This window comes from Maniola jurtina, chromosome 16 (assembly GCF_905333055.1).
Source record: "Maniola jurtina chromosome 16, ilManJurt1.1, whole genome shotgun sequence".
Lineage (NCBI taxonomy): Eukaryota > Metazoa > Arthropoda > Insecta > Lepidoptera > Nymphalidae > Maniola > Maniola jurtina.
The window spans coordinates 24,648-52,228 of NC_060044.1; the positions used below are offsets into that span (position 1 = coordinate 24,648).

Sequence of the window (27,581 nt, forward strand, 5' to 3'; positions counted from 1 at the left end):
TCTTCCTTCAATCAAAGTCTACAACCAGTTTCCGTTTCGAGCGCTACCTATAGGCCAAACTTGAGCTATCAACGTTTGTGGAGATTTACAATCTCGTACTAGGTGCACAGGTAAACGTATGTCCATCGAGTTAGTTTGAATTTGAACTCGTTGGATACTGACAAGACCACACGGCGGCGCTGTGCGGGACAAGGACACCGCCGCCGGCGAGGTCGGCGTGTCTCCGGCGTCTCGAGTGACAAATAAAAGGCAAGGTTTAAATAATACTGTTTATTGTAGACGCGAGTACAGTGCGGCATACAAAAATAGCATTGTGCCCCGCGGCGTCGCCCGACGCGCTGGCGTGCCGCGCTGCCGCACAGCACGGCGCGGGGCGTGCTGCGCCGCAGCACGACACGGCACGGGGCGCGCCGCGTCCTATCTTCTAATTTATTATGCGCTATTATTATCATATTATAAAATCTGCCAGGCGATTCAGAACACTCGATTCGGTAAGTTATCGTTCGAAGAAATTTTCATTGAGTAATGCATGTTATCGAACGATAACTTGCCGAATCGAGTGTTCTGAATCGCCCTGCTGTACTGCGCCCCCCGACGCGGCTCACTGCCGATTTATCACGTAATATTATTCACTTAAAACATTTCCGATATTTAAAAATACTTATATTACATGATATTGTAGACAAATACGATTAACATAATATGTATAGTGAGCCGTCCGTCGGCGGCGGAGGACGTCACGCGCGCACACTACCCCGCCTTACATCGCATCGTACACGTGTGATATCACCACACTAGCACCCGACGCGGCTATACGCCTATCACAAGGCCGAGCGACACTGCCCACACCTCCAGCGCGGAACCTTTCCACGCTCCAGTGTGACTTCACGAGTTAACGTTAACTCGGGGCTCTCCCAGCGGCGAATGCTCCGGAGAGCGCAACCAAACGGCACTAACGGCAGCTCCGCGCAGAGGCGCGAGCGTCGCAGTGGACGACCTTCGTCCGCGTCCACTCACGTCTTTAAGACCCTGTAGGAATCCAAATAGGAATTACTGGAGAAGTTAAAAACGTAAAGGAGTAAATAAACACTCTCGGATTCAGAATATTAATAGTTTACACTTTACAGAGGAGGTACCCATGGATGATGTCGGCACAGAGCGAGCGCGCACTTTTCTACCAATTATTATTATTATCATACGATCGTATACTTCTTGAATATCATTAAAAATGTTTAAAAATAAAATATTACAACGAGAATTACAATTCAGCTTCAATATAAAGCAAATATTAAAATTTCTTCAATATCATTGTCAAAATACGAGAGATCAGCACCTCCGACACGACATCGATTGTGTGGTGGGCGTGTGTGCTCGGTAGTGGCACGGGCGCCGCCACACGCGGCACGCGCGGCACACGCAGCACGCGCGTCGCACGCGGCACGCGCGTCTCACGCTAGCACACGATAGCCTCACGAATGGCACACCATGTCGTTACTAAAATATTACATTTATTTTCTTACCTAATATAAAATTTAGAGTTCGTCTGTCGGTCTATTCGTTACCTAGCTATATGTTCGCGCGTCGTTCATCCGATCGAGTCGAAACTATTAACGTATAACGGACGACGTGCGAGTCGCATGCCGTCGACAATGAGGACGAAGGAAGTCATATCAATAAAAATTGAGATTCTTAAAAGTGAACATTTTCATGATTAGTACCAGATACAAGGCACTGCACCATCGATCGGTGTCCTTCGCCATCCAGTTGTGTTCGCGTAGGTACACTCAGCCGGCCGAGTGTCACGCGAGTCGCCCGGAAGCGGAAGCGTTCTTCGTTTCCGTATCGTGCGGATTATGTATTTATTATAGCTTAAGACGGCGAAGGCAGCTTATCAAGCGGGCGAGTGTTTCGGAATCTCGTAAGGTATAGTCGTCCGCCTAGACAGGCTCGTCGCAGTCGGTAGGGTCGACCGCCGTGGGCGCTATGGGCGCTGCGGGCGCTGTGGGCGCAGTGGGCGCGCGCGGCGCGTGCTGCGGGTGCGGCGTGGGGCGGCGCAGCAGCGCGGGCTTGGCGGCCAGCGCGGGCTTCAGCGAGCCGCCCGTCAGCGTGAGCTCCGCGAACTTGGCGGCCACGCGCAGCGTGTTGCGCGCCGGCACGGGGCTGCCGCCCGCGCCCGCCGCGCCGCCCGCCGCGCCCGCCTCGCCCTCCGAGCCGCTGTCCGCGCACGCTTGCCTGCAACGAAGCGGTGCCACCTTCACTGATTGATCTTTATCGTAAACTATAGTTAAATGTAGATAAAATATATGTAGTTTTCAAATGGCGCTCCCTTCATGTATTAAAATAGTACGCGCTAAAATAAGAACAAGTCTTTATTTAATTCCTATGCCATCACCGTCGGATACAATTGAATATGAGTAGCGTGCGCGCGTACCTGTTGACGCGCTTCTTGAGCGTGTCGCGGTTGTGCGCGAACGTGTCGGCGGCGCGCGCGTCGGGGCGGCGCGCGTCGGGGCGCGCGGGCAGGTCCAGCACCAGGTCGGGCGTGCAGTCCAGGCGGCTGCGGAGCACCCATCGATGTAAGCACCACACGACACCATACAGTCACGCCGAGCGACCCGTCCCAAACGGTTCCATCACGATCATATTATTTTTACTTTCTCTGGCTAAACTGATATTGACGAAATATGGCAAAGTAATATGTCCAAATCCAAATAAAGACATCGACAATTATTATTTCGCTACATCGACATCAAGGCGAAACAACTAGAATCATATCTAAAAATAAGCTGAGGCTACCCGAGAACAAAAACAGTTATTTATTCAACTAGTTCGAGTTTGAATCCGAGGCGAGTGAAGGATTCAATAATAGAATCACAAGCGTAGCGAGTACGCTCGTGATTCTAAGTTCCTGAGTGATGTGTGGCACGAGAAATAAACCTTTGCTATCGTGTGATACGTACAACTTTTCACCTCAAAATAAAAAAAAATAAAAGATGTAAGAATGGATATTTTTACGCGATTTTTCCGGAGGAAAGTTTGATTCAGCGTTAGAGACGAATTCTTATAATTCCGATGGACTCAAATGATCACTAAACTAGCGGCACGCTATGATGGCCGGTTTGACGTTTGTCCGCTCATGAAGTTCCGTATTAATTGATAACGACTTTGAAGGAAATAATTGTATTACTTTATTGACGATAGTGATGTGCAGAGATTCATAAATTTTATCGAATGTAGTTTTAGGTTTAGGACTCAAAATTTATTTATTAAATTGATTTCTTAAATGTATACAAGTGTAGAAAAATCAGTTTGCACCATTTAAGGGGTGAATGTACTTGTGAATATGAACAATTTTCACTATGTGGACAAACCTCTGAAATCGCAAAATAATATCAATAAATTTTTAAAAATGGAATCTAATACGATCGTCACATAGGATCGCTGGCTAGCACAACTACTACCTCCGGCAAACTCGCGTCAATGCTCAATGCAAAACAAAGCAGTTTCGAATTGACGTTGCTTCGAAAAGTATAAACTGTCAGTGCAATGCGATTGTGATATAGTTTTGACCTGGCTTTGGATTTCAAATATTGATACTGCATTACTGTTGACCCTTGCTCGTTAATTTGGACTCTGTTCAAGCCCTTTGTTGTGGATTTCGTCGATATGACCGAACGTACGCAGAGAACTGTTCTAAATAGTCAGACACGTGAGTTCGTAATACGCCTTCGTAACTATTTCGATCGTGAAGCTCAAAATGGAGGGCCAATTTTACCTATAACGTCAGTGGTTGAACGCGTAGCTGATGCGCTTAATATTGGACAACGAACTGTTAGACGGATAACTAAAAAAAAATATGGCGAGACTGGCACAGAAGAAAATAAACTTCACACACCAAAAAAGAGAAAACGAGCAAAACCAGTCGTAGGCATCGATAGCTTTGATGCCGATGCTATCCGAAGACATGTTTACGGCTACTATTTACAGAAGGAGTATCCAACAAGAAAAAAGTTGGTGCATTCACTGAAGGAAGCTGGATTATTCTTCGGTGGGGAAAGTTCTTTAACGAAGATTTTGAAGACCATTGGATTTCGATACAAAAAATGTAACAAACGCAAAATATTGATGGAAAGATTTGATATAGCGATGGCAAGGTATACTTTTTTACGGCAAGTGAAAGAAATCAAAAATTGGCAAAATGTTGTGTTCTTGGATGAAACATGGCTTAATGCTAACCATACTGTAGGCCGTTCTTGGAACGATGACACAGCAGCATCTACTTCCAAAGTTCCTGTAGGAAAAGGATCGCGACTTATAATTTGTCACGCCGGAACCATCAACGGGTTTGTCGAAGGTTCTCTCATGGCTTTTGCGTCAAAAACCACTGGAGACTATCATGAAGACATGAATGGAGAAAAGTTTACTGAATGGTTTACCTCAATGTTGTGTAGCCTCCCTGAACCATCTATTATAATTATGGACAACGCCCCATACCACTCGATGCAAATTGACAAGCCACCTGCCCAATCCCAAAAGAAAGCTGATATCGTCGCATGGCTTCGTAAAAATGGCGTAGATGCAAACATGAATATGTTAAAAGCGGAATTAGTACGTCTTTTAAAAGAAAACAAACCAACCAAGATCCGATACGTCATTGACGAAATAGCATTAGAACATGGGCACAGAGTTATACGGTTACCGCCTTACCATTGTGAGTATAATGCGATTGAGTTGGTGTGGGCTCAAATTAAGGGATATGCTGCAAGACACAATACAGAACCCCCATTTACCACAAAAAAAATGCTAAAATTATTAGAAGAAGCTTGTGAACATGTGACTAAAGGAGACTGGGAAAAGGTTGTGAATAGAACTGTTAAATTAATAAGGGAAGATTATGAAAGAGATGTGAAAATAGATAATATTATAGAAAACGAACATATAATTATTAATGTATGTGATGATAGCAGTGACGACAGTGAAAATAGTAGTATGGACGAATCTGATTAATTATGGCCTTTTGTGGCACCTTTTTTGGTATCTTTTGTATTCATATGTTTCTTGTGTGCATATAAAGTATGTATATTCATTTTCGTTCAAATATTCAGTTCGTTCAAATAAATTAAATAAACATATACATTTTTGTTTTATTAAACCTATTTAATCAGGTACAAAAACAAAACTTAATTGTTTTTTGTTCGAGAATAAATTGACATTCCACATCACTATTGTAATGTGTCAAACCGGCCATCATAGCGTGCCGCTAGTGTAGAGTCATTCACTTTGATACTTTTTAAACTTTTACAAAACTATCAACCAACCAAGTAAGAATGTGCTCCAAATTGGGTTATTCATAAAATAAATAGTATTAAGTAACTAATTTTAATTTTGTTTTGTTTCACGCGGTTTTACAAAATCATTAAGTTAAAATTAAAAGTCAATAATTTAAGTAATACAAGTGTAAATTAAAAATTTATAACACCCCCGACGATCCAAAGTATCTGAGTTTTCCAAAACATCATTTTCAAATAAATAATTATGTGTTTAGGCAACGTCCATCTTGACAGCTTGACATTTGTCTATTGACATAATATTATGAACCTAACGGTTATCTTACCTTCTTTTCTACAAGAAAATTAGAAAAGAGCTGATAACTCTTAAACGGCTGAACCAATTTTTTTAGATTATAGCTAAGAACACTCTCGATCAAGCCACCTTTCAAACAAAAAAAACTAAATTAAAATCGGTTCATTCGTTTAGGCGCTACGATGCCACAGACAGATACACAGACACACAGATACACAGATACACACGTCAAACTTATAACACCCCTCTTTTTGGGTCGGGGGTTAAAAATAAAGTTTAAAAAATGTTTATCAATTCAGAATTAAAAGAATTTTAGGGTCCAACGCTGAATTAAACTTTCTTTCGGAAAAGTCTCGTGAAAAAAAAAAAAAAAATTTTTTATTCTATTGTTTGTAAAAAATGGAAATATAGGCTTAACTCGTAAAATCATAAAATAAATCGGCTTTTTTAATCGTAAAATCATAAAATAAATTAATCTTTTTTTCTTTTTTGGCAGCCCTAGCACAGACTACGGTCTATTTGGGCTGCAAAATTCCAAACACCAGTCTGTTTTTTATCTAGTGCTTTGGTCTATAAAAAATGGTGAAAAATGTTTCTCTTTAAATTAAGTCTATTACTAAATAAATAAAAAAAAAAAAAATAAATAAATAAATAAAAATACTTGAAAGCCTATAAATTATATTTTATTGATTGGAGACTTGCTAAAGGTGCGAAGACCTATTCATTTTGTGTGTGAGACTGTGATTGTATCATATCATTTAAGTTAAGCATATTAATAAGTAAGTAGGTAAAATTTAAATGTAAAAAAACCATTTATGTTTCAATAAATATTTCTCTCACATCTTGTGTATTTTTCGCTATTGAGGTGAATAGTTGTGTCATGTGTCACACGATAGCAAAGTTTAAAGGAGTTCGAGTTTCGAGTATCCCTCGTCACATCCGTTGTCGACCGCTGCCAGCGACGAGGGCGACGAAGTGCTGAGGCGCGATCACATTATAGCTTTGTATTATTTTTATCACATCATCTCAATAATATGATCGGTCTAAGCGCGCCTTCGTGTCAGTCATATCATAACTTCGAACGCAGAGAATTACCTTACCCTAGCGCGCTCCCGAGCTCTGTCCACACAAACGCAGCTTTGTTCTCATTTGAATATAACCGATCTAACCCAATGAAATTTCACTTTTACGCAAATCTTGGAGCCCATGTAACTTTAAAATTACACTCACAGATATTTGTGTCTAGAACGAGTCTATAAAATTTCGTTGTTTGATTAGTTAATATATTGAAATGAAAACCGAACTATGCACGTATGGGGACCGCGTTGCTTCTCTTCACGTCGCTTGCGGGCGGTACGAGTACAACAGCTAATATTATATCCTTCGCGGTCAGGCGACCACCTATATTATGAGAAATGTCATGTTAATTAGAAGCTCTCAGCCCGCCGACAGCAGCTTCCACCCTCACCCGTGTTCCGCTCCCCGCCGCCCACCCGGCGACTCCGCACTGCTCACCGGATGTCCATAAACAAAGCAAGCATACAGTTCTATCTACTGCCCTCCCCCCTCCAGCCGCCACGTCCACAGTCCACTCAGCATGCGAGCAGAAATCAAACCAAAAAAAATTGCGTAATCATTTTATTTCAAACGATAAATTAAAACAAGCACCTCCAAAAATTTACAAAATAGTATTTTTAAAATCTTACACAAATATTTTAAAATTCAATCTATCTATTCCATACATCTCAAGTTACAGCAAGAACTGCGCGATGGCCTCGACAATCAATATTTAATAGCAAAATATATTGGCATGCAAACTCTTAGCGCTATACATACATAAAGAGGCATCAACGAACATTCAAATTCAAAAGTATTAATTACTTCGTAATTTTTATTATAATAGCGATAAGTAGTAAAAACAAGCATGTATTTGTGTCTGAGATTGTCGTATCTCAGACACAGTGGCGCCGCGCGCGCGCCTCGCGAGCTCACGCGTAACTACAACTATCTACAACGCCATCGAGGCTGAGATCTAGACTTATGTCAGAGCCATAACGCCGTCAAGTAAACTGAGCAATGTCAAGGTCCGATATATATCCTAGCACGAGAGACATCTCGCACGACTCGGTGCAATTAGCGCGGCGGTTCTGTCGCGTCGCGATCGCGCTGACGACTAAATAGTATCACGAGAATGTGACGTCGGGGCCGCGTCGAGTCGGCGGCGGCGCGACAGTCGCGTCGCGGCAGTGCGCACCGTGCACTTCACCGTTACCGTGACATCTACACGCAGCAAGAAACGTAGTTAGTACACAGCCGTGCGACTCGTGGACTGATCGGGGAGAAGTGATGATGATGCTGGCGACAATGTGACGTCACTGCCACGACAGATATTATATTGTTGGGAAGCTGCATATGAAACGGCCGGTGTCAACTCACGTGTCTGCGGCGGCGCGGCGGTGGGCGGCGGCGTCAGCGGCGAGCTCGCCGATGCCGGGCTCTACGTCGCCGTCAACGTCGCTGACCGCGCGCTCTGCAACACGAAAGACGGCCGCGTTGAAGCTCACGTCGCATTTACACATGTTAACACCACGTGTAGTAGAAAGAATTCAAAGAGCGATTGAGTGTAAGATAATGTCCGTAACATCCCGACAAGCTGGGGTGAGGAGCTACGTGTAGATGTATTATTATTTGTTATTATCAAAAAACAATGAGTCTCGTAGCGTGTACCCGCGGGAGATATGAGGACTTCAACTCGTAAAAACCGCAGTCAACTCGAAGGACCGTTCCAACTTTCATCAAGTAGTACAGCCGAAAGAATCTATCGCGTGGTTTTAAAAATTCCGCGGGGGCTCTTGATTTTCCAGGACAAAACGTAGCTCGTGCTCGTGTCCAGTATCTCGCGGCCCGCGGCACTCGCTGAAAACACTCGAGACATATACAGTGCGTGGCGGTAACGGTACAAGGAAACTGTGGTGAGTTTACCGTCATCGTCCTCGTCCTCGTCCTCGTCGTCGTCGCCGTAGAGCGACAGATCGCGCGCGTCGTCGGGCTCGGGCGGCGCGTCGGGCGCGTCGTGCGCGTCGGGCGCGTCGTGCGCGTCGGGCGCGTCGGGCGCGGTGGGCGCGGGCGCCGGGTCGGGGCGGCGGTAAAGCGTGTGCGGCGCGAGGTCCTGCGGGAACACCTCGAGGTGGTGCTGGATGGTGCGCTTCACCAGCTCGTTGACGAGGTTCTGCGCTGCCACCTGCGCACCGCCCTCGCCCCAGGCGGCCAGCAGTGTGGGCCCGAGGCAGATGGCGAGGTTCCAGGCGTCCATCATGTTGTGCTGCGCGTGCTCGGCCAGGTGCGCCAGGAACGCGAACAGGTAGCGCAGCACCAGCAGCTGCGGCACGGGCAGCGCGCTCAGCGTGTCGCGCAGGCGCCGCGCGAACTGCGAACGTTGAGCTCTGAGTGCACGTCGGCGAGGCGCGGAGGTTGCGCTCATGTTAAATACATTCATTGCGCTCAATTAAACTACATTTTATCATATTGTAAAATCTTGTATGCCAGAAATGGCTAGATGCATGCTGTGTTCACAACAATTAAATAAAGGGTCTAGCACAGGTGCGTACCGTGTGGTCGTCGGGCAGCGCGGCGACGCGCAGCAGGCGCTCCTGCAGCTGCGGCGGCAGCAGCGGCGGCCGCAGCTCGCGCAGGTACAGCTTGAGCAGGCCGCACACGGAGTTGATGTCGGACGCGTCGCGCGCGCCGGCCAGCGGGTCCGCGCCGCGCTCGAAGGCCGCGCGCAGCGCCGCCATCTCCGTCTGCGAGCCCGACACGCGGAAGATGCCCTGATGCTGCAGCCCTGCACACATCCACACTCGCGTCACGTGACGTCCACGACGACGCCGCGCGCGCCGCTGGACGACACTCACCGTAGGTGGCGATGACGCGCACGCACGACGTGAGCACGGCGGGCAGCCGCTCGTCGAGCGGCGCGGCGAACAGGCCGCGGCCGCGCGCGGCGGCGCGGCGCGGCGGCGACGGCGGCGAGCGCGCGCCGGCCGCGCCGCCCAGCAGCCGCTCGCGCACCGCCTGCGCCTTGCTCTCCAGACGCGCCAGGCGCCCCGCGCACGACACGTAGCAACGGAACTTCTGCAGGTAGTAGTCCTCCTGGTCGCGGCGCGGCGCCTCGTCGTCGGGCGGCGGCGCGGCGGCCGGCACCCAGGCGGCGTCGGGCCCCTCCATCTGGCGCACCAGCTCCGCCTCGGCCGCGTCCAGCGTCTTGGCGGCCTCGCGGCACTCAGCGCGCAGCGCGCGCGCGCTTGCCTCCAGCTGCGCCAGGCGCAGGCGCAGGTCGGTGCGGTGCGCCTCGGCCGCGGCGTCGTCGGGCGCGGCGTCACCCAGCAGCTCGGCCATGGCGCGGTCTTGCTCGGGCGGCGGCTCGCCGGCGTAGGGCAGCGGGCGCGGCAGTGCGAAGGCGCCGGGGTGCGCGGCCACGAGGCGCTGGCGGTCGGCTAGCGCATCCAGCGCGTCGGCCGCGGCCAGCAGCGCGGCGGCGGCGGCGCGGCCCGCGTCGGCGCACGCGTCCTCAGCCGCGCCCGCGCTGCGCACGGCGCGCCCCACCACCGCCTCGAAGCCCACCTCCGTGCACTGCAAGGACACAGGAGCCACACACGTAACGCTGTAACTTGCACAAGTAGCCATACACTCATGTTTTGGAACAATTCAAAAGTTTCAAATATCAATTTCGACTTTACTGGTGTGCCAAACCGTCAATGGCATTTGGTCGTGAATAAGAATAAGAATAAGAAGTGTTTATTTGCTAGAATATGGTATAATATACGAGTACATTGGTCTTAAATATTATGTGGAATCTCATAGTCTGCCAAGCATGGCGTGCAAAATTTATTGAATTTACTTAATGTAACAAACATGTCAAATTATGTGAATATCAAGTCTGCACGCCTAACGCGATGACAACCTTAAAAAAGTACCGCTTCGCTGTGTTGAGCGCGATATTGGAGGCTAATTTAGCATCACCTATAAGTGATCCCGAAATGGGACCTTGTTCGAAATGTGAAAACCAAGAAGCCCAATGCCATTGGAAGGAGTGAAGGGAGTGCTCTGGAAGAGAAGAGGTATGGTAAAGGGGGCCTTCTCAACGGTAAACGCCTAGACGCATGTTTTTGAGAACCCCATTCTGACACTTTACCGAGGCAAGTTTCTATGTCAGACACAAGTGCCATCATCATCACCATCCGCCCAGCGGTGCGTGAGATACTCTGATGTCCTCGCGATGTCTCAGCAGCTGGATAATAATTTGCTCCATGACTTGACAAAAGGGAGGTAATCGCGATAGGTCTGTAAGGTCCTTTGTTCGGAACAGGGTGCACAACGGGAGTCAGACGCGACACTCACCAGCATGACGTCGGCGACGTCGTCCAGGTAGTAGCGCTGCAGCGTGGCGTTGGCCGCCTCGAGGCCGAGCACGTAGTCGGCGCGCGCACGCAGCGCCCGCGCGCGGGCGTCGGCGTGGCGCGCGCGGCGCTTGTCCAGCTCCTTGTCCAGCGCCTTGAGCTTCTTGGGGCGCGGCGGCTCGGCGGCGGCGAGCGCGGCGCGCGCCTGGTGCGCGCTGCGCAGCTTGAGCGCGGCCTGGCGCCAGTCGGCGGCGGCGGCGGCCTGCGCCTTGGCCAGCTGCGCCGCGTCCGCGAGCGCGGCGCCCAGCTCGTCGTGGCGCTCGGCCAGCACGTCGCGGCACTTGCGGTGCAGGCGCAGCACGTCGTCGGCGGCGCGCTGCAGGCGCGCGGCCAGCGGCCCGGCGTACAGCTCGGCCAGCGCGGCGTGGTCGCGGGACAGCGCGCGCGCGTGCTCGAGCGCGGCTCGCCAGCACGCGGCGGCGCCGGCCAGCGGCCACTGCTCGCGGCGCGCGCGGTGGTCCTTGTGGCGCTGCAGCGCGGCGCGCGCCAGCTTGTCGAGCGCGCGCGCGTACTCCGCCTCCAGCTCGGCGCGGCGCCGGCAGTAGTCGCTCAGCTCGCCCGCCACGCCCGCCGCCGCCTCAGCGCGCGCCTCCAGCACGCGCGTCTGCTCCGCCAGCTGCGCGCGGATGTCTGCAACACACGCACGCTCCGAGTTACATTCCAAACTAAAAATCCAAAATGCCAGCACATCATTATTGGTCTTCTTCATGAATCGATCCTCAGAAATGCCCAAAGCAGGCCACATGCTAATTTGTAAATTCTTTTTAAAACAAAAAGTATAAAAATCTCAAAAATATTTTACACCTCACTAGCTCAAACAGGATGCCTTTGCTGTCTAAAACCAGTGAGCGAAAATCCGTTTTGCTCACTCAGTGAGAAAAAGTTTAGTCTCAACAAAAGTCCGAAATCTTTTACGCCTATGTTCATACGCCAACATTTTATTTATTTTTTATTTTTATTTATTTAACTAAGACTTAATTATTATAAAAGAACATTTTACACCAATTATTGTAGACCAAAGCACTTGACAAAAACTGAGACTGGTGCGTGTTTTTTGGTGCTGGTGCGTGTGTTATTTCATAAAAGCTTTTTAAATTCTCTATTTCATTATTTTAACTATTGACTTTCAATAATTAAAATCTGCTTTTTACATCTTTCTATATCACACGATAGCAAAGTTTTTGTTTCTTGTGCCTTTGAATCCCTCACTACAACTCTCACTAGGATTCTATTGTAGAATCCTTCGCCCGCTCGGGATTCAAACTAGGCACTCGCAATAAAAACGAACTTCGCTATCTCGTTGAACAAATAACCATTTATCCAAAATCTAAAGCCACAGGGGAAAACATGAATTGCTCAGTCCAAAGTGGAATCGGCAAAATGAATCTTCTTTCGGCTTTGGGCTGTATCGGCGCCCGGCGGAGGCAGAAGCCGCGTCGGAGTGAGCATCGCCGGCCGGCCGCGACGTGCCCACATCTCGGCTTTGGGCGACAGCACCAATACAGCACAAGCGTCATATATAATATTTAGCAGGAACCTACAAAAGTGCAAAAGCAAAACGCATCGCTGCACCGGAAATATCATGTGTAAATAAATCGGCGCACGGGGCACCGGGGCGCGGGGCCGGGCGAGGGAGACCTCCCCTCGCCGCGAGTCATTATCCCAGTTACCTTTTTGGGGTTCTGTACCTCAAAAGGAAAAAGGAACCTTCACAGGATCACTTCGTTGTCTGTCTGTCTGTCGTGTTTGTCAAGAAACCTATAGGGTACCTACTTCCCGTTGACCTAGAATCATGAAATTTGGCAGGTAGGTGGCTTGAAGCACAAGGAAAAAATCAGAAACCATGAATTTGTGGTAACATCACAAAAAAAATGTGTTTCAATTTTCAAAGTAAGATAACTACACAAAAGGGGTATCATATTATGAAAGGTATGAATGTAGGTACAGGTAAAGCATCTACATTCTAAAACAAATTTTTGTTTTCATGCATATAGTTTTTGATTTATCGTGCAAAATGTTGGAAAAAATACCCGAGTACGGAACCCTCAGTGCGCGAGTCTGACTCGCACTTGGCCGTTTTTTTTTTCATCCATATCCACACTAATATTATAAATGCGAAAGTGTGTCTGTCTGTCTGTCTGCTACGCTTTCACGGCTCAACCGCTGAACCGATTTTAATGAAAATTTGTACAGACTTAGGATACATTCCGGGGAAGGACATAGGCTACTTTTTATCCCGGAAAAACAAACAGTTCCCACGGGATTTCCAAAAACCCATCCGCTTAACCGATTTGTATGAAAGGTACCGAGGTAGGTTGCGTACCTGTAATTGACTTAGGCAACTTTTTATCCCGGAAAATCAAACAGTTCCCACGGGATCTTAAAAACCTAAATCCACGCGGACGAAGTCGCGGGCATCCTCTAGTATATTATATTTCTGCTTAGTTAAACTAGTGTCATACGACATAGCTACTTACTGTAAGGATAATGTAATGTTATTGTTTAATATTCAGAAGTCAAGGCGTTATCGTCGTCATGATCAGCTCAGTGCGGGTCGGTCGCCCGCCTGTCGTCCGCGGCGCGACAGGCGGTGGAGGCCGGCGGCTGAGCGCAGCGCACTCATTCTGTTGCAACTTACTTGTTTGGCTCTACTGCCTCTGCCTTGGAAGTGTGCGCTTTTTCACAGTACTCATTTCAAAAGTTTTGCGATGTCAGTAGGACTAGGTACTTAATATTTTTAACAATTTAGTACCAGCACACCCACCACAGTCAGTTTAATGGAGACATGTTCGTGAGCAGAGCGGAAGGGGTCAGTCGGGGAAGTGACCGGCGAGGAATTCCCGCGCGGCGGCCGCGAGCGATGATCCGTGCGATGCTACCCAGTTACCTGCGCCTTACACCAGTGCACCTACTTAGTACTTGCATACCATTTTCATAGTTTTGGTAGGTAAACAAAATGCGATGCCGAAGTTCTGCTATATCTCTACGAGCCGGCTCCGGAAACATTTATAAAATACGAATGTCTATTTACCCCAGAGCTGAACAGCTATTATTGCGACTTCGTTTGTAACAGAGTTCATGCTTTGCAAGGAGCTTAAGTTGAGCCTTATCTCACGGTATATTTACGAATCGACGAAATCGACGTGGAGGGAACATAACATCCGGTTTACTCACGAAAACCACAACTTTAGGAAGCGCATGTAAACTCAAACTCGTTACTCGTAGGTATGTAGGCGTCGAAGGTGCACCGCGCGCCGCATGCGAGTGCATCCCTGTGCACTTCGCATGCGGCGCGCGTGCAGCACAGCGACACACGGGTGTGCCTGATGTCAAACAGGCAACAGACACTCGCTGCGGCTTCCAGGAATATACATGTTATCACTCAGAACCGTACCGGGGAAGGCATTGGCGAGGTCGGGCGAGCCCCAGTCGGTGCGCGGCTGCACGATGCAGTGGAACATGGGGACGGGCGCCGCGCGACTGCCGCGCAGCCTCCGCCGCGTCCCGTCCGCGCCTCCCCGACCTGCCGCACCGCCCCGCGCCAACGACCCACTACTTGGCACCGTCCCTCCAAAATACGTCCATTTTGGCTCCGGCATATCGGAAATGATAATATAGTGACTAGTTGTTTACGTAAATAAAAACGCAGAAAACATGTAAAGCAAAACGATTACAGATCGCTTTACCAAAACAACGTAGGTACCTACCTACTTGTGGAGGCGCCTCACAAACAGGCGTCTCTGTCTGCGTGTGGCGGGAACGCATTGGCCTCAAACCCCATCACGATACATAGGTAGGTCCGTACCAGACAGCCGGAGCAGCCGGCAGATGCAACGCGCGGGGCGGCGCGGGGCGCGGGGCGCGGGGCGCGGGGCGGGGGGACGCGCTCGAGACGAGAGCCGCGCGGCGAGGGTGGCCAGGCGACCGGCAGCTGTCCCACTCATCCCGAATTTTGGTTCTCAACGAAAAATATCAAAACAAATTGTTCTAGTTATTTGTTCAATAAGATAGCAAAGTTCGTTTTTGTTACGAGCGCAAAGTTTGAACCCCGAGCGGGCAAAGGCTTCTAAGTTAGAATCCTGAGTGTAGCGAGGGGTTCAAAGGCACATGAAACAAAAACTTTGCTATCGTGTGATACATACAACTTTTCATCTCACTAGTTCAAAAAGGGCGCCTTTGCTGTCTTTTAGATAGCAAAGGCACCCTTTTGGTAGATGCTTTTGACGATTCAAAAGAACTTGTAAATGTCTAATTGAATAAAAATATTTTGAATTTGAATTTTGTTTGCCGCTGCCGGGGAGGGCTACGCCGTCATGTGGCGCGCTCTGAGTCTCGCTACACACTCCCACTCCGTCCTCGTACTCGTGCGTTCCGGCTTCCAATACAGCTACTTCATACTACTTCATATTATCATGATGAATTTGACGATACGAGGCATGTACCTATCGTCATAGTCAAGCAAAGCACTTGTATTACATCTTAAGTGCTTTACTTCGTTCAAACAACGGTACTTAATTTGCTTAGTTATCATTTATCAGCATAAAAAAGCACGGCAAAGCGCCTTCTGACAGTGATACCCAAGTGATCGTCGCCTGCCGGGTTAGCGTGCACTGCACCATCGCCACACAGGACTACCGGCCGACAGCTAACCTGTCATCGAGTCAAATGGAAAAATACTCGTTTCGTTCAACCCGAACGGAGTAAATATATTATGAGTAAATAGCATACGACTCAAATTCCGAGTGCGTTGTAATTGATCCACATCGACAATCCGTACAGGAAAACGAGTGCAATTTACCGCAAGTCCCACGAGAGTCGAGACGGAGCGACATCTCGGCCAAGTGAGTCAGCGCTGCGCCGGCTCGCCCGCTCCAGCGGAAACCAGTCACAGCATAGATCGCTCTTTCGATCTACGACACTGGACACATAGAACAGCATGCGGCACGATTGTAAGGCTAATGGCGACTCGCGACATTATCCCGCATTACCATTCCATGAGTGCTCCAGCAATGTATCGTCCGTCTCACACCTGTTGCGTCCGTCGCGCGTCGCATCTTAGCTGAGCCCAAACTTTAGAGGACTCGTTTCGACCTCTTTATTACAATTATAGATATTGGAAGTGCATTTTTTTAGAATTTTAAACGTGTTTTCGTCATATAGTTCTCCCGCACACCGGCCACCCGATGGCGACGTCTGTGAGCGTCCGAACTCCGAGTGGTCGCGAGCTGCGGGAGCGGTCTCTCTACGAGCACCGTATCTGCACGATGTATAAAATCAACCATTTTACACCAGCAAGCACATCCAACCCTGTCTCAAACACCATGACAAGTGATGATCGCACTACTGCCTGCGTGTTGGTGTACCTCAACACTAGACGTTGCGTGTAGCCGACTGACAGTTCGAACGGCGGACGCTGTTTGTCAACGATGTAATTGAACGGGGCACTGGACGGAGCTCATTTGACCTTGATAGTTTAATCTCTCCCCTGGCCGGCGCTCGGATAACGTCTCCGCTGTTACCCCTGACAGTGCGGTGCGAGGTTGCTGATGATCTGAAGCTGCCGGGGCATTAAAGGGCAGGTACAATTACAAAGTATATTTTCACACCACTCGCTCCAGAATGCCTTATTACTGACCTGTTATTCTAAAGGTAATCTAAGTCTTTACATTCCTATGAATTAGCCGGGCAATAATGTTGTATGAAAAGCCCATGGGGCGTAATGTAGCGTCCAAAAAGTTTTTAGTTATCAACTATCTCGCTTCGACGTATGATGGTAGGTATGTATCCCTTTCACACGCGCGATTTAAATTTTCTATCTCGCTTTGATGAGTGATGGCGTCTCTCTCTTTCACGAACCAGAGATTAAAGATTATTGAAAATTTTCTTCAAAACTTATCTGCGAAACCTTGTGCGAAACGTTATATTATGGTATTATTGAAATAAATTATTTGTTTAACTTGAAATTAAAATGTCGAGTGATGACGATGATGGCAGCAATAATCTAACTCCAGAAACTATTAAAAGTGTTCAAAAGTGCTCAAAGTGTAATAAACGATTTGCTCCTAGATATTTCTAAAGACAGATAGGTAGGTACCTATATAAACATACGAAGATTTTGATTTTGATTTTGATTGCGAGGTGTGAAAAGCAGAGTATGCAACTTGGGGATAATGCTGTCTTAGTCTTGGGCACCCCTAAATCCCGCGCTTCACTCAGGATTCTAGATGTTACACCCTCGCTACGCTCGGGAGTTACTCTGAAATCCCTCGTTCGCTTGGGATTTATCCAGGTGCCCGTGACGTAAGACATTACATTATCCCCATGTTGCATAATCTACTAATTTTAATCTGGGTTAGGTTACAATCAGATTGATGTCAGCGACAGGACGAGTGTGTCCCGTAGGTGTGTCAGGTACCTACTCGTATATGAACTTTTCTGTTACTCGGAGTAGTATTACAGAGACGGTAACATTATCAGACTTTAACGCCTGTTTATGAGCATTTAAAACTGCCATACCCCTTTAGTTTAGTTCACAACCACTTTGGGTTGGATCGCCATTTATCGTTGCTCCACCGGCCGAGATACCGAGGTTCAAATCAATGGCTAACTTCTCATGGAGTACTTTAAAATCCCCATAGATGAGTAGCATCTAGAATCTAGATAGATAGTAAAAGCTCCCACAGCGCTGTAGTGTACTGTGTAGTGTGTAGGGCTCGCGGCAGCTCATTGGCTTGCGTGAGAGCGCGGCGGCCGGATGCGTCGCCACCACAGGCTATTTGTGTCCATGCTGTGGCTTGCAGCGACCACGGCACGTGGAAGCAATGTGACAGACACACGAGTGGGCGAAGTGAACCAGGTACCCGGAATGCTTATGATATTACTGCATGATGCATTTACATTTTTTTTTAAATCTCACGGGAACGCTGTTATTCCGGGGTAAAAAAACAAACAAACGAAATAGATTGAACGAATGGGTCGTAAAAATCAAGCAGACAGACACACTTTCGCATTTATAATATTAGTATTGATAAAAAACAGTTAGGTAATGATTGTGTCCACAATGATCGGAAACGGTAGAGAGGGCGCCGTGGCCCCGGCAGCAATTACTTAGTGAGTAATTACAAGCAAGTAATTATTGTACACGCGGCCAGGCGCCGCCGGGCCGCGCCCCGCTGGCGCAGGCCGAGGTTCGGGAGAGCAGTAACTTATTAAGCAGACTATTAATATGTATTACATTGTATGGCCGGGCTTCCACAGGATCCGACAGCTCCTTGGAAACCATGGAAGTTGGGACTAGCAATCAGCTTCACATCGCGTATAGTTACGTAGGTATACACTGCGCTGCGCGGCCGCTCCGAGCCGCAGCGCCGACACTCGCCTGTAGCTGGCTCGCGCGCCGGCATTCCTTGCATGACCCTTATTTGAATAATAAATAATGAATGTAATTATCATATCGACGTATTAATTATAGGTGAGTACCTACTACCTTACCTACTGGAAAAGTAAACTGTAAACGATACATTTGTTTCGACGCAGACGTGTTGATAGCAAACCTAGAACACTGGCGTGTACGGTGTATCGCACGTAGAATCTCCTGCCTATTTTTAAAAGATTTTAAGTCTTCATTTTTGATAGGCAAAAATATTCATAAAATGAACTACTAATAATTAAGTACCTACGCAAGTATTGTAAAAATAGTGCAGTAGGTAGTATAGCCCAAAGGAGCTTAGGCAGACTAATGCCTTAACCGAGTTTATGGCAAAGGCTATGAGCTCGCGGAGGAGTAGAGTACAGACAGACAAAGAGTCAGAGCGGCTGGTCGCTAAATATAGCCGCCACCGCGCCCTGACTCACGCCGACGCGCGACGTTAGGTAGCGCTCTCCGGCCGAGAGGGTGACGACACGCCACGAGGCAACGGACGCTACTCGACTGAGATTAGCGCCAACTTTGACGCTCCAACGAGACAGCGTTATATCGCTGATAATGAAAGTTAATTCTGAGCAAAGTACAGCGCACTTGCTGTATGGATGTCAGCCTGAGCAACTGAAGCGCTGCTTGAGCTTCAGTGCGGCGTTCAATCTCCTCGGTATCAACTGCTGTTCTCTGTGTCGTGCTCCACAATATTTCCGTCATTGTCTATCGTTTACGCTCGTTTTCCAACTCTTTGGAATTTACTTTGTTTGATATAATATATTTATGTAGATAGTATTAGCGCTCAGGGTTAACAATAAAACTAAGTATTTCTTATATAAATACTGGATCGCTGATAATCTCCGTTACCAATAAATTGTAGTTAACTAATGTACTGGTAGTGACCGGCCGAGAAGCTTGTATTGGATACCCCAGTCAGTAATTGCACTAAGAGCAACGTAAAACATAATGCACTCAAGGCGCGCAGTGAGCGAGCTCTGAGTGAGGTTATAGACAAGACTCGGTGACATTACTGAGCAGCTAATTGCCAGGATTGCGGAACCGTCTGCGCGCTGGCCCTGTACGTATGTATCGTTGGGAAAAATGCAACAATCAATTGAGCGCACTCGACTGATCTGATTTAACCGTAATGGATACTAATTCTAGTAGCTAGGTACAATGTTAGATGTTTGGACACATGTGCGATCGCGAATGAAGATCGATGCCGGCGCTCGTCAGGCCTACAGCTGTGGGGGGTACAGGTACAGGCACCTGACCTGCAGTCGCTTACTCGTGTTGATCAGCTCTCACTCATCGCGAACGAGAGGGTTCGTCGGGCCGCAGTCCGCAGTCGCCACGCTAGCATATTGCCACAATTCACACACCTTTGACAACATTATGGAGAACCCTCAGGCGTGCACATTTCCTCGCGATGCTTTCCTTCACCATTAAAGAAAGTGATATTTAACACATAATTTAAGCTCGCAAAGTTAGATATTAGTCCAGTAATTTGGTAATATGAGATGGAAAGTTTTCAGAAGGTTATGCAAATTGGTGGTTTTATAGATTTCGATGTGCTCTTTCCGAATTTTTATTTTACCACCTCGTACCTTTGCCGCTCGCGTCGCCATCTTGGAAAAATGGCGCCCAAAAACAGTTTTTTCACGATAACTTCTTTCCCACTCATTTTACGATAAAAATGGCTACGTAACAATTAAACTAGAGACAATTTCCTACAATTTGTGTAGTCACCTTTTTTGTAGACTCAATAGTTTCAGCGTACGAACGCCACAAAGCCCACTCCCAACACTCGTTTTGGCTAAATAACTCATTTCCACACCACCATGTGATAGAGTGAGTGGCGTGATTTTTTTTTATGGTATCTCCAGGAGACGGTAGTCACCTTTGATTTAAGCCATCAGTTCGTCCAGAGAATACTAACACTCTTCAGAATTCTGCTCGAGATAAGAGTAAATATACTGCATCGCAGTTTCGATCTCACGTGCATATGAGCCTTTTTTTTGGGTTTCGAACCCAAAGGATGCCAACGGGACCTTATTACTAAGTCTCCGCTGTCATCCGTCCGTCCGTTTGTCTGTCAGCGGGCTGTATCTCGTGAACCGTAATAGGTAGAAAGTTGAAATTTTCACAGAATGTGTATTTTTATTGCCGTTATAATAACAAATAATAAAAATATCAAAATGGCCGTCATGAAAAAAAAAATACACATTTTGTGAAAATTTCAACTCTCTATCTATTACGGTTCACGAGATACAGCCCGCTGACAGACAAACGGACGGACGGATGACAGCGGAGACTTAGTAATAAGGTCCCGTTGGCATCCTTTGGGTTCGAAACCCAAAAAAAGGCTCATATGCACGTGAGATCGAAACTGCGATGCAGTATATTTACTCTTATCTCGAGCAGAATTCTGAAGAGTGTTAGTATTCTCTGAACGAAGTGATGGCTTAAATTGAAGGTGACTACCGTCTCCTGGAGATACCATAAAAAAATCACGCCACTCACTCTACCACATGGTGGTGTGGAAATGAGTTATTTAGCCAAATTGAGTCTACAAAAAAGGTGACTACACAAATTGTAGGAAATTATCTCTAGTTTAATTGTTACATAGCCATTTTTATCGTAAAATGAGTGGGAAAGAAGTTATCGTGAAAAAACTGTTTTTGGGCGCCATTTTTCCAAGATGGCGGCGCGAGCGGCAAAGGTACGGGGTGGCAAAATAAAAATTCGGAAAGAGCAAATCGAAATCTATAAAACCACCAATTTGCATAACATTCTGAAAACTTTCCAGATAAACCAACCTGGGTACTGGGCTATATGTAGAGGCGCATGTTTAACTTTTAACCACTAAGTTATCACGACTCTACGACAGGTAGACAAGACGAACAACTGCACGTGGAATCACGCGATTTGCTTACCTACCCTACAGCTCCATTAGGCATAGTAGAGTTAGTGCTAGTGAATATTTAACTCGTATCGTACCCGCTTCGTGCTAGAGCCACTCGTTTATTTATGAGAGATTTATACAATGCCAGTCAATGTAATAGCTACTAATTTGTATAATGAATTCCACAAAGGAGACGTCGAATCCAAGGACTCTTTTTCTTTATAGGTCGAGTATGAAGCAGCGCTGTGCAAATCGGGCTTATTGTTTGAGTAATTAGATGACTTTGAATTCACCGTATTGCTACTAGCTATTGTTACCATGAGCTGAGGTGCTGCGTGTTGCTCGCTTGTCCCGCATGTGCAGTAGCGGGGGACGGGTGGCGCACGGAGCGCCGTGCTGTGGTTACTGGTACAGATTTGTCTGGATCAGCGGATGATGTCGTTGTTGACGTCGTTGATATCGTCAATTCAACACTCGATCACACGTCTCCAATTCCTTACAGTGCGAGCATAGCTGTCTATGTACGTTTCGTTTCACTCACATCTGTCATCGCGTTGGTGACGAGCTCTCGACCACGATTTGCAACACGTCGCGTCGTCGTGTTTACGCCGTTTCCTTTTTTTTTTTCTCTCGTCCCGCTTTACACAGATTAGCCAATGTCAAGTCTGTAGTTATTTACAAGTTAGGGAAACTATGTATAGGTATGGACTTCATCTGTGCCGGCGCTCGCCGACACGCGCGGCGCCCCTGTAGAGCGTTTCCCAGTCAGTTCCACCACCAACAAACACCAGTAAAACACAACAACCGGCCACTTTTAACAAAAAAAAAACTCCAATAAAGTTGAAAACTAAAACTCGACTGCGATCGTCTTAATAAACGCTGAAATATTATACTTAGTAAAATTGTTTATCTGTCGCTTGATATATTTTAATGTTGTAGTACATTTATATTTATGAACTCAGAATTTTTCCTCTTTCATTTGACACCCCCACTCCATACAATAAGCAAAAAAAAATTGGAGACTTCCACTTTTTTCATGTAATATCCGTTAGTTCAATTTTTTCGTATAAAAAGTACCCTATGTCACCAGGACTTTTACGATGAAATCGATTGACACCTTATTCATCAAAATCAGTCCAGTAGTTTAGGCGCTACGGTGGAACACACAGATCTGGGAAGGTACTGAGGACTTTAGGAGGAGAATTTCAACAAACTGTCCCATAAAACAAATAAGCTATATTACTTTCGCACAATATACCTACTTACGTTTGTACTACCCGGGTAGGTACCTACTATTGGCGTCACTCAGAAAAGCAGGTATTATTTAAATATTTTTATCGAATTATTGGAATGTCCTCTCCAAAACCAACACAAAAAAACACAAGTTTAATGTGCAAGGTTATCCGAGAGTTTTAATCTAAACAAACTAATGCCAAAATAAATAATTTAATTAGAGCGTGATTGCTATCACAACATCTAATTATCTAGTTCACAACCCAAATACCGAAAATATGCGATATCGCTCCGAATCTCAGAAGGAGACTAAACTAAAACCTTCGAAACACCCGTATTTATGCAAGTTCAATCTTGTTGGCCTCCTAGCAACAGATTGTATGACATCGAATGAGCGAAATATCGATTTTATCAAACTACCTGCATTAGATAAATTAATAATTTTATATTATTTTTGACAACTCAAATCAATTTTTAAAAATAACCTTACACTACATAGTTTAATATTGACATGGTGTCGCTGGCGCCGCGCACGCCGCGCACGGCATAACGCCAAAGCAACGAGTGCGGAAACAATCACTTCCAACCATTACATACGTAAATAAATAAATCATTTAGCAATGGAAGGATTTGCTGGAAGCCTGTCGCCTGCGCGTGCGCCGACGGCACGCCTCAGCACAGCCACCACGTTGCTAGATCAGGTCGTTACACTCGAAGCGCATCCGCCCAGGCGGGGCCCAGGTTGTACAGGTTTAGTGAGGAGTTTGCAGCGCCTCGTTAGATTGCCGAGGCAGCCATTGATCGTGCCGACAAGTGGTTGTACCCGTGTGCAGCGACTGCCGCCTGAGCTCCGCGACCCCGAGGGGTACTGTACTGCGCTTCAGAGCTACTTGTCAGAGCTTCGTTTGTAGCGCGAGCACCACGTCCATTGCATCCTAAGTTGGGAAAAAGTATGACAGGCCTTAATAGGACTGCGAACACTTTAAGGCATGAATTTTGAATGATGATATTGATGCAGGGTAGAGTGAACACGCGTTCTGCAGTAAGCCGCGGCGCCCACGCCGCGCGCCGGCGTCGCCGCGGGCTGCGGCCCGGAGGAATTGCCCTCTACGACGGAAATATTCAATTATTGCGACTGCTGGATACTTCATACTTGTAGTATCTTTAGTCGGTGAGTTACGTGCGGTGCGCTCGACTGAATCTGATACAATAATTGAGCTGGAAGATAGATCGATTGTTTATTTACTGAGTTACAAACTCAGTAAGCGACTAATTTGCAATTGACCACAACTCGAGCAGGAACACGTGCGTCGCGGCGCAGGCGCAGCTGTTGCTCGCCACCAAATCAACAATCATGATGCGACATGGACTATATTTTTCAACTTTTTAGCCTACAGGACCTACTTTGGCAGGCTGGATGACATCAACAGGCGGATGCGGATGTAAGCAATCCGTTCCGGCCAAAACTGAGCCGAGTCAAAATGCCTGACGCTCTATATCGATCAAGCAAAGAGGTACCGCGTCCCCGCTTCACTCCGCTCTGCTGGAGTGTTTCGCCTCCACTCCGCTCTGCTGGAGTGTTGCTAGGCGTATTTATTTATAATTCTCCTCCTGAGGTTGCGCCTCACAAGTCACAAAAACATAGATTACACGTAGGTACCTAGATACCTTTAAAGACTTTCGATCTAGTATCGTGAGAACTTGCAAAGTCTATTGAAGTATTTCACCTACGAGTACCTACCTACTTGTTTGATAGCGTGTGTAAGTAGGTATATATATCTATGTGTTAGTATTTTTACTTTTCAAGAAACCCAACGAAGGGGCATCATGATAAACTGTCAATATCCGAAACGCTACTACAAATCGGGAATGTTTGTCTTGTCGCGGGTGCGCGGGGCGCGGGGCGCGGAGCGCGGGGCAGACCGCGCTACGTCCAGCAGCTCGTCCGTCGCACACGTAGCAACGCAACGATACACAGAAGCAACAACTGCCGCTGACTGACACGCACACGCTGCCGCTACTCATCATCTAATTCGCTTTCAACTCAGATAATTAACTGCATGATATTACAAAGTAGGTACACTGAGGGATGATAGCTTAGCGGTTAAGATAGACAGGGCGTCAGAGATTCGAGCCCGGGCACGCACCTCCAACTTTTTTGAGTGATGTGCATTTGAAGCAATTAAATATAACTTGCTTTACCTTTGAAGGACATTGTGAGAAAACCTGCATGCCTGAGAGTTCTCCATGATATTCTCAAAGATGTGGAAAATCTGCCTCCACACTTGTCATTGTTGAGGGACTCTGCTCAGGCATGGGCCAGCAATCAGTCAATGACGACTACTTTGCTGTAATTATTTTCTTGAAATTGTTAACTTAACCTTTACCAACTATGTACTATGTAGGTATAACAGCACATAAAGAATTAAAGATAAACCTTTATACCGAGAGAAATGAAATCATATTTATTTAGTAAGCTATATCTACTTTCAAAGCTCTTTATGTAAATATCTTCAAATGTTAAAAAAACTAAAACTATTGATATTCTTGCTGGTTCTTTTAAGAAACAGGGACATTTCAAACTTGTAGTACTCAGTAGTGTGTCAGTAGTAGTAGTTTCCTAACTGACTGTACTGCAAGTCACAATTGCCTCAACCAGTCACCACTCAGTTGGGTCATGTGGCCCCGGCGGCGGCGGCACGCACACACACACACACACTGTGTAGTAGAAGCAATAAAAAGCAGCCACAAAACCCTTAAGTAAATAGTTACTTATGAAAAGTGCATGTTTAGTGAAGTTTAAAATGTAATGGCATGGGGAACGTTGCCTCCTGCCGTTGTGGGTGCAGGAGTGTAATGTGGCAGGCGTTGACCCCCACGGCTGATACTGTGACCTCTGACACCATTATCACACGCATGCACTATTTGTTACTTGCAAACACTATTTTTGATTTGAATTCAGGACGTGGGTCGACTGGTACATTGTATATTTGTATGTGTTTTGAGTTTTCAGGCATAACTTTTTATTGGATTTTACTTTTAATCTATACTAATATTTATAAAGAGGTAAAGTTTGTAGGTTTGTTTGTACAAAGTAACCTCTGGAATTACTGAACCTATTTTGAAAATTCTTTCACCAGTAGAAAGCTACATTATTCCTTAATAACATCGATTGTATTTTATTTAAAAAAAAAAATAGAGATCCCTGCATAAATTGAATAAGCTACTTGTGTAAAGCCAGGATAGGTCACTAGTAATATATATGTTATTAGGTAGCTCATATCTTTAGGGTTCAGTCTTATGCTACTTTGGATACAGCATCTAGATGTTATTAGGTAATAAAAAAACCTCAGTGAAGATCTTTGACAATCAACATCATATTTCAGTTCATCATATGAAACAATATTTAAATTACCTATATAGTTAAAGTCAGCCACAGTTGGCTAGGACTGTCTGATACTTTGATATACTTAACAACACTCTTATATACAAATTATATAGATTTCAACTCAATCCATCAATGAGTTTTCGAGTTTTGCAGACACAAACATTCAAAGAAGCTGGATTTTATTATGAGTGTGTGGAACTGAACAATATTAATTTATCTAAAGCAAGTTATAGTATTATGTTCATGCACTAAAATGAATTAAATCAGTGATTAATTTTTATTTTTGTAAGAAAGTACTTAGATATTTACAAGTTTTGTAGTTTACAAACATAAGCAAAGTAAATACATAGATACAATTCCTATTTTCTGTTCTTTTCCTATTTATACCTGGCTATTATGTGTGTAAACTTTTCGTTGAAGACTGCTGCGGTGTGTGTGCTTTGTATTTGTGTTAACTATTGTTTATTTTTAATACTGTGTCTCCATAAAAAATAAAAATAAATAAATAAATTGACAAAAATGTGTCCCTAATAAGAATGTTCAATGTGATTCAGAAGAATGAATAAGCACACAGATGTCGTTTGAATGCATTGTGAGGACTTACTGTTGAACGCAGCGAGCTTCCTGGTGGAGCCGAGGCGCTTCATCGGCGTGCGGGGCTCCAGGTCGCGCTCGTCCAGCGCCGGCGCCTCGCCCGCCGGCGCCTCGCCCGGCTCCGACATCGCGGCCGCTGCCTCCGCCAGCGTTGCCACTCGACACTCAACCGCTCATCCCCGGACACTCTAGCACTCGTCCGATCTTCCGAATATCTCACACCTCAGTTCACTCAGAAAAATCACTTTCAAACATTAAGTAGGTACTTCGAGTGCGTCCGGTATGACCAAAAATAACGACCTAATCATAGATCACTTTTAAAAATTGTACATAAATAACGTAATAAACAAACCCGGAATTTACGTTCACTACTTAGTGTAGAAAACTATCCATTTATTAATAAGCGCGTCATAAAAACACAAGGAACATCCCGAGATACGATTTATATATACAATTTACGAAATACGAAGAAAAGAAATTAAAAAAAAAGAGCTCCAAATCCAATGCACCAAGCCGTTCACCACCAAGCACAAACTACAAAGACAAAGCGTCGTGCTTTTTTTGTCTTTGGTTGAATTCGTTGAATAATTATGACAATTGACACTTGACAGCTGCTGTTTTCTAGAAAATAGTAATACCAGCCTAATAAAAGTAGGACTTAATCTGATATAATTATTTTATTACAAAAGGATGCCCGCGACTTCGTCCGCGTGGATTTAAGTTTTCGAAGATCCCGTGGGAACTGTTTGATATTCCGGGATAAAAAGTTGCCTTTGTCAATTACAGGGATGCAAGCTACCTCGGTACCAAATTTCATACAAATCGATCAAGCGGATGAGTGTTTAGGAATCCCGCGGGAACTATTTGTTTTTCCGGGATAAAACGTAGCCTATGTCCTTCCTCGGAATATATCCTAAGTCTGTACAAAATTTCATTAATAATCGGTTCAGCGGTTGAGCCGTGAAAGCGTAGCAGACAGACAGACAGACAGACACACTTTCGCATTTA

The 27,581-nt window shown here is 46.2% G+C and overlaps 1 protein-coding gene across 4 annotated transcripts; it reads right to left on the reverse strand.

Moving 5' to 3' along the window:
- Positions 1–264: 264 nt before the first annotated feature.
- On the reverse strand, positions 265–26,710 carry LOC123873396 (rho GTPase-activating protein 4-like). 4 transcript variants are annotated; one of them, XR_006797686.1, is made up of 9 exons: positions 26,584–26,710; positions 10,981–11,669; positions 9,495–10,212; positions 9,192–9,424; positions 8,566–9,010; positions 8,020–8,113; positions 2,432–2,557; positions 1,334–2,232; positions 265–1,029 (listed from the first exon to the last, which is right to left on the reverse strand). XR_006797686.1 is itself a non-coding variant. In XM_045918234.1 (8 exons), the coding sequence occupies exons 1-8, from the start codon at positions 26,699–26,701 to the stop codon at positions 1,938–1,940; spliced, it is 2,718 nt and encodes a 905-aa protein (XP_045774190.1). In that variant the 5' UTR covers positions 26,702–26,710; the 3' UTR covers positions 265–1,937. The 4 variants fall into 4 exon arrangements, 3 of the variants coding, with proteins under 3 accessions (XP_045774190.1, XP_045774191.1, XP_045774192.1); XM_045918234.1 differs by having other exon boundaries at positions 265–2,232; XM_045918235.1 differs by lacking the exon at positions 26,584–26,710 and adding an exon at positions 14,434–14,618 and having other exon boundaries at positions 265–2,232.
- Positions 26,711–27,581: the final 871 nt, after the last annotated feature.